The 8,279-nt window shown below is 37.0% G+C and overlaps 1 protein-coding gene across 1 annotated transcript in view; it reads right to left on the bottom strand.

The window, feature by feature from the left end:
- LOC107716962 (P protein-like) overlaps positions 1-8,279 on the bottom strand; it is a 93,462-nt gene that overhangs the window by 53,166 nt on the left and 32,017 nt on the right. Inside the window, exon 15 of the mRNA XM_016523603.1 lies at positions 2,933-3,065. Coding sequence (XP_016379089.1) covers positions 2,933-3,065 — 133 coding nt within the window. The remainder of the gene's footprint in view (positions 1-2,932; positions 3,066-8,279) is intronic.

The raw sequence follows: 8,279 nt of genomic DNA, 5'->3' as shown, positions 1-8,279 counted from the left end.
CCAAATAATTACATTTTAGTCTCATCTGCCTCAGAATCTTTAAGGTTTGTTTTGGCAAAGCTCAGTCATGACTGCATGTGGCCTTTCTTGAGGAGTGGCTTTTTTCTTGCATCACTCCCACACAAACCACATTTGTGGAGAATTTGTGATATTGTTGTCACATGCACACAATGACCACTCTTTGTCATAAATTCCTGCAACTGCTTCAGAGTTGCTGTAGGCCTCTTGGTTGCCTCTCTGAGCAGTTTCCTCCTGGCTCTTTCAACCAGTTTGGAGCGACGTCCTGATCCAGAGAGGGTCTGTGTTGCAATACCTTTCACTTCTTAATTAATAGACTTCACTGTGCTTCTAAGCATTGATAAATCCTTTGAATTTTTTTTTTAGCCATCTCCTATCCTGACTTGTGCCTGTCCACAACTTTATCCTGGAGATCTTTTGACAGTGCCTTGCCACCCATAGTTGACTGTTTGCTTCAGTTGCACTACCAAGGATTGAAATGCTCCAGGAAAGCTCTTTTCATGATGAGCTAATCAAAATGATCACAGCTAATCACAGTTGAAAGTCAAATGGCTTTGTGTGCCATTGAGAAGGTGATTAGCTACACCTGATTGAGTTTACACAGCATTTTTAGGAGGGGATGATCCCTTTTCCAACTCAGTGATTCTGTTTGTTTTTTTTTATTTTTTTTTCTGACATGCTGGTGTTATATCTTTCACTTGAATGTTATACGTTGCAGTAATACAGTTGGATAAAACAAAAACTGTGTCCATCTTCATTTCAGGCTGCAAAGCAACAAAATATGATTATTTTAAAGGGGGGTGATTCTTTTTTATACCCACTGTATATATAAAATTGTGACTTTAATTAAGGAATAGTTCACCCAAAAAGTGAGTGTAATTCAGAAAAAAAGGCTATCAAATGGCTTTTGCTACATTTAACTACTTTTTATGTATTTATTTATTTATTTACTTACGCATCCTATTTTGAAGCTTGAAGGGTAAGTGTACAAAAAATGAACAATAACTAAATGAATGAATAAATAAATAAATAAAAAAACACCTATTTATTTTTTCATATTCACAAACTTCACACTGCACTGACACAATCTAAACATTGGAAATGAACCCAAAATTCTGTTCTGGCCAGACTGGCTTTCAGTGGAGGCGGTGATGAAGCGATGACTCCCTAGGTGAGAGTGGTATTGACCTGTCAGAGTCTATGATGGCTTCAACGGCCTTTCTAGCTGTGTTAGCACCTTCACACTTGGGCTAAATGTGTCCTGTTCCTTCAAAATGTCATAAATATGCAATTCTCTGACACATCACCCATTTCAAGCAAGCATTACACAATGGTGGATATCAAGATACAAGGACGACATACATTATGACGGGCTGATGACAGTACAACCATAAACATGCTCTAACACGGACCCTGTTAGGATTATTTTTGTAGATAGTAAGAAAATTATTAATATTGCAGATTTAAAACAGTTGACACCTGAAAGTACAATTTGAAATGTGCTATCTTTGCTCACAGGCAGCTCTGGGCACTGAGGTTTTTTTAGCTAATCACCTGAACTCTAAATTTGACTAATTACACAAGAACACACAGTTCCAAGCCCTTGTAATGTATGTTCCTTGAAAATAAAATAATTTCTTCTTCTAAATGGGCCATGCTAACCAGACAAACTTTGACCCCTCAAACATGTCCTGTCTGAAAACTGTGCATAAGTCTAGGTCTTGAGAGAGGTCATCTATGACAGGATTTTTGTATTTAATAAAGAGGCGTTAAAGGGGTCATATGATGCGATTGTAATTTTTCCTTTCTCTTTGAAGTGTTACAAGCTCTTGGTGCATAAAGAAGATCTGTAAAGTTGCAAAGACTAAAGTCTCAAATCCAAAGACATATTCTTTATAAAAGTTAAGAGTCAACCACGCCTACCTAAAACGGCTCGTTCTAACACGCCCCACATGTCTACGTCACGATGTGGGAAGATTTGCATAACGTCGCCCAAATGTTCACGCAAAGAAAGAAGGTGTAACTTTTATTCTCGCTGTAGTATTGTTGTTGCTGCCATGTCGTGAAGGCGCTGTGTGTTTCGTTGTGAAAGCTAAACTACTTTGTTTGGCCTTCCAAAAGAGGACGATTTCTGCTTTGTCATGCCTAGAGCTGATCCTTGCTGGTAGCTGAGGAAATACATCAACTTCGTGCTGTGGATCAGCTTTGTAAAAATTGACGCGTTTCAGAAAGGCGGGGCATAGAGGAGTGTACAGTATGTACAGTATGTGGAAAATAATGTGTTTTTTTAATCTTAAACCGCATAAACACATTTCATTACACCAAATACACAAAATAATGTTCTTTTTAGCAACATCATATGACCCCTTTAAGGCTTTTGGCACAGGCTCATCCGATAAGAATAATGGAAAAATAAGGGAAAACAGCCTGAAGGGTACAGAGAGACTAAACGCATCAATGTGATCGTGGGATGTGGGAGAGAAGGAGGGGCGGATGAAAAATTGATGTATTGCCGAGGTTATAATCATCCATGAAAGGGTAGGCTGTGCCTATCCCAGTCACATGGGCTCAAAGGCCAAATGTAAGGAGCTTTGGATAGGATATGATATTTGGTGTAAATAGTGTAGAATGGTGTATGACACTCATTCACATACTCATATAGGAAGAACTGCTGTCAACAAAGGAAGGTCAAGTGTGCCCTCAACCACTCTATGGTTTTTAGAAATGATTGCTCATTCTTTACGATCTAGGTCAATGGGATTATGAATGAATTTTTCATTGCACATGTCAGAACAAAAGAGCTTGAATCAAAAACGAAGGAAAGCAGAGTGGCTCTACATACTCTTGAGGATAGTTCCGTATGATTTTAGGAAACCTGGTGCGTAGGAACAGAGTAGAATAAATGAATACTCACCCACGATTTCACTGGATTCCTTGTTGTAAAGTTTCTTATTCCAGAACAGCATTCTCAAAAAAGGAAATGAGGTCAGCAGCACCAGACAGATTCCCAGGAACATGTAACCCGTAAAGGCCGCAAAGTCAATCCCCTAGAGGAAGAAGAGGGCGGGTTAATTTTCAGCCTTTTAAAAATTGTGCAATTAATTTGCTGCGGTATTTCATGAAATCTATTCTAAGCACTAAGTAGAGATCACATCCACTTTACTGGCTCTCCATATAATGTGGATGGAGGCCTTGATTACATTTCATCAACAGAATCATATTCAGCATTTTAATGCTTGCATCTTGATGCATTTAAACACTTATATAAGGTTTAAATGAGCACCTGCATGTGGCACAAATCCTCTTAAAATGCTCGACTATTTATTAATTTTCATTCATATCAAGAGCACACAGCCCTCTCGACTGAACATCTAGCTTCAGATGATATTTTCTTGCCTGTGCAGCCCACCCCATCTCTCATCATAACCAGATGGCATCACATTTTCAAATGGCACTACTGATAGAGATGTGTAAAATAGGTTTTTGTCACCTGAAATCTAATCCAACGACTTATCTTCCAATATACCGCTGCTGTATAACTTATTGTAGTGAGGTATCTTTGCTTGTTTACATGGTGACATGTGTGCATAAATAGTACAAAGACAGTATACAAAGAGAGGCACAAATGCTTGTTTTTGTATGTTGGTTTCAAAACCCTAGTTTAAAACTCTCTTTACTTATAATAATTTATAAATACCCTTTATAAATACACTTTTTAACTCATCATCATATCACATTTTAAATATTGCAATCTATATAATGTATTAATTACAATATATAGTAAAAGCAATGATTTTATATTTTTGTATGACATTTTTTTGCTGTTTCACAAATTGCTTGTGCTTTATAATTGTTTTACTGTTTAAATTGTGATTGTAAATAGTAAAAAGGCTATAACAGGCTATTTAATGGCAGGTTACCATTGTGACAACTTAGCACCAATATCATTTTAAAAAAGGTCGACAAGGTGTTAAAGAAACTGTATCTTTTTCTTGGGCAATAATAACGGCAATAATGTTTTATTGTAGCAGAGACTTTTTTTTTTTTGTACCTATACAGAAATGGACCCTGAGAAATAAGAAATTAGTAAAAAAATGTGACAGCTAGAACCAGTCTCTTCTATTTTGTAAAGGAACTGGCAAGATACAAGATAATTGCATCCCTGTTGTAGTTTGGCTCCCCGCATTGCTCAGGCTTGGCAAAAACCCAGGACTTAGAGGTACTTCTTAGAAACTAAACAAAAGGCCGGTAAAAATGAGGGGAGGGGACACTGATGCTTTTGGTTTTTGGCAGTATAACCTCCCTAAAGCAGCTCAAGGTACTAAATCCTCCACTTATAAAACAAAACCATGATTGAAAGGATAAACATGGTCTCGTATTATTTGGGAAAATAAAAAAATAAGATGTAAGCAAACAAACAACAAACAAACAAACAACATGTCCAATCTCATATGCCAACATGAGACAAATGTGAATGGAGACAAAGAGACTGGTATACAGTGACCTCTACAGGAGATTAAGAGAAGTGTGTGTGTGTGTGTGTGTGTGTGTGTGTACAGGTATATATGGTTTATGAGGACACAAATGTGTATAATGACATGGGTACTACAACGTAAACATGGTTTATGAGGACACTTCCTGTGTCCCCGTAAAACAAAAGGCTTAAAAAAACATACAAAACGGTGTTTTATGAAATTCAAAAATTGCCAGCAGTTTCCTGTGAGGGGTAGGTTTAGGTGTAGGGTTGGTGTAGGGCAATAGAAAATACAGTTTGTACAGTATAAAAACCATTACGCCTATGGAGAGTCCCCGTAAACCACAAATACAAGTATGTGTGTGTGTGTGTGTGTGTGTGTGAGAGAGAGAGAGAGAGAGGCATTCAGAAGTACACACATCCATTTGTGTATTCTATAATTAGATTTGTAATGGGGTTTTAAAGGAAAGAACATGGAATTATTATTATTATTATTTAGAATTATTATTTAACCACATTAGAAAGAGAGAAATACACTAAAAAGACAGGGAGGACAAATGAAAGGACCACTGCACCCGCATTGCAAAAAATGATGTCTGATTTGTGAACAAATCGAATCTGATCTTTTCAATTAATTGCTTATCCATTAAAAAAGGGGTAACAAATCAGCCTGATCAGGTTCTTGAATTCAACTCACTGACTCAATTGTAGAGGTCCCAGCATTCCAGAGGTTTGGAATGACATGAGGGTGAGTGAATGATACAGAATTTTCATTTTGGGTGAACTATCACTTTAAGATTCAAATAAAGACTGATATTTTGAAAGATTCAGGAAAATACATTTTTTATTTCACTTTAAAATTAATACAATTTTCTTAACTGAACATATTGTATCACAAGTTTTTTGGGGGGATAATTTGATTTGAAAATATTTTAGGAATAGTACAGGGCATCTAAAAGCCAAGAGTGTCACTCCAATGTCCAAGCCTTCTGAAAATAAGAAATATCCTTACAGACTCATTGGGGCAAGCTGGGCTAGAGGGAATCTGTCGATAACATTTCATTAAAGTGGTCCTCTGCTTTATTCCTCATGGATTTCCTGCGCTGTTGAGGTGAATGCCCTCTCATACAGTGTAGATGCATAAGTCCTCATTACTTTGTCAGTAATGTAGCTGAAAACAATAGGCAGTGTTTGGGGATTTTTCTTTGTAGATTATTTTGTTTTGTCCTGAAGGCAGTAATGACTTAGAGACATAGTGTGTAAATAAGACCTCCTCTTACTCCATTTCTGTTGTCACTGTCCCACTTTTATCAGCCAAGAAAGTAACTTCAAAAAGCAATGTAAGTGGGAGAGAAGAGGGAATGAGAAATCACTATGCAAAAAGGCCTTCACTGTTGGCGCTAGCTGATTAGTGAGCAGTCAGGGGCCACGGTCAAACCAGAGTCTGCCAAAGCCTGTCTGCCTGGGGCCTGGAGAAGCACTGACTGGCAGCTGAGATTTCTGGGAGTGTGACTGACGGCCCAGTAGATGCCAGAGAGAGAGAGCACAGCGTATATGAAATGTCTCCTCAGCGACCCTGAAACACTTCTTCCGCTCAATCTCAAATGTCTGATCTACAGAGAGCTCCACAGATGGATGCTTGACTGACCAAATGGCAACATCCCTGCTGTAGTGATCCTGTCGAGACCGATGGGGAGGCCCATTTCGACTTGCACAGCCCAAACAAACAGAGAAAAACAAACAAATAAACAAAGAGGCCACAAGTACAAGATGTTCCGTCATGACTGACTGCTGCCTGAGAAATGTAGGACGGACTAAGATAGTTCAGGGTTCACACGGTCATGGAAAACCTGGAAACTTCAGAGATTTAAAATAAAACCAAATGTGATTTCTAGGCCTTAACAAGACAGGGAAATTAATAAAATCTTAAATCATGACATAATTTTCTTAATCCCATTGCCATTTCTACCACTTTTCTACCACCTACCACTCATTCTCTCTCTAATGCCATACTTAATAAAACTATAAAAAGCCTAGTAAAAAAGTGTCAATTTAGTCATTCAAATTGTGACTTTTTTTTTTTTTTTTAAATATTCAACATGGACGCATTGATCAAAAGTGACAGTACAGTCTTTTACCATCTTACAAATGTAATGTATGCTGTTCTAAATAAATAAACAAATAAATGTATGTATGTACTGTATGTATCACAGTTTATATTGAAGACTGGAGTAAAATGTTGCCTGAAAATTCAGCTTTGCCATCATAGGAATAAATTTGATTTTTAAATATATAAAAATTCGAAACAGTTTTAAAACTCTTCTTTTAAATTGTGATAATAATTCACAATATTATTTGAAATAAAAAGCAGCCTTGGTGACGTCTTTCAAAAACATCTTAATGATAACATTATTTGCTTTTGTAAGTCAAGGTAGTGTATAAAATCTTTTGAAGTTGTGGATTAGTAAAGCACATTTCTAGCACAGTGCTTTTTATTAAGCTGTATTGCGCCATGTCATCCATCTATTTGTATGGCAGAGCTTCCATTCAGAATCCAGAGGCTCTAAAGATCCTGAGGCTGATACGAGCTTAATAAACGGATTAAGTGACTGCTGGAGAAGGTGGTGGCTTCACTACAATCAAATTAAATCCTCGGCTATACACAAGCAAATAGACATGAGTCACGCAAAAAATGCAAACACTCATTCATTTACATAATAGAGCAGAGAACAACAGTATACCCAGAATGTTTCAACAAGTTTAAAAGTGATATGTTGGTGCTTAAATAGAAAAATGAAATTAAAGGGGTCCTATGCTTTTTCACTTTTTAAATTTTAGTCAGTGTGTAGTGTGTATGTTTGGGCATAAAAAAGATGCCCCCAAAAAAAGTTACAAATCTCAAAGTCCACTCCAAAGGGAGATATTTCATTTTTTTTAAATCCCTTTTCAAGAACTACAACGAACGGCTCGTTTGGACTACAGCGTTTGTTTTCCGGGCTTTGTGATATCACAAAGCGGCCCATTAGAATATCATTAAAAATAATTCCCGCCTGGGCGAGGTTGTGGTTAGAACGCTTGGTTGAGTGCATCAGACGAGACGATGAAGAAGTTCATCAAAGCCGGAACTAATCGAGCTGTTTGTGCCAGGCTGGGGAGAAAGCTATTTTAATAATGTAAATTATGTGAAAAATAATGCGTTTTTCGAACCACCAAGCATGAGAGCATGTTCTAGTACACCCCCGAAACAAAATCAAGACTTTGTAAAAGAGCATAATAGGACCCCTTTACATAAAATTAAATAAAATATAAAAAATTAAATTAAATTAAATGGTGTGATACCTCAAGACACTAATATCAGTGTCAGGTACAGAAATAGGAACATTTATATTTTTAGAAAAATTGCTTAAAGAAATTTTAAGCTTAAACAAAGGATCGGTAAACTACATTACAGCACCTCACGCACATACACTATAAAAGCACCTGTTTGCACCAGCTTAAAAAATAATTTTGGCTCAGTCATTCACAGAGAGCCCAGAGTTTCATCGACTCCTACCTCTATTGCATCAGGAACCCGAGTCCTCAGACACACGCATAGACATAGACATAGTTTCATAATACAGGGAATCTCTTAGTAATTCTATAAAAGTTATATTATATATGACTTTTATATAACTTTTAGACCCAGCTAAATAGGTATCAAATCAATGCACAAGGCAATCAACAAATAAGCAAATGGCAAGTGTTGAACTGTGTGTGTGTGTGTGTGTGTGTGTGTGTGTGTGTGTGT

This window comes from Sinocyclocheilus rhinocerous, unplaced genomic scaffold (genome assembly GCF_001515625.1).
Source record: "Sinocyclocheilus rhinocerous isolate Xijiao unplaced genomic scaffold, SAMN03320098_v1.1 scaffold3102, whole genome shotgun sequence".
In the NCBI taxonomy this organism is placed as follows: domain Eukaryota; kingdom Metazoa; phylum Chordata; class Actinopteri; order Cypriniformes; family Cyprinidae; genus Sinocyclocheilus; species Sinocyclocheilus rhinocerous.
The sequence above is the reverse complement of the archived record's forward strand: the minus strand, read 5'-3'. Positions and strand labels throughout refer to the sequence as shown.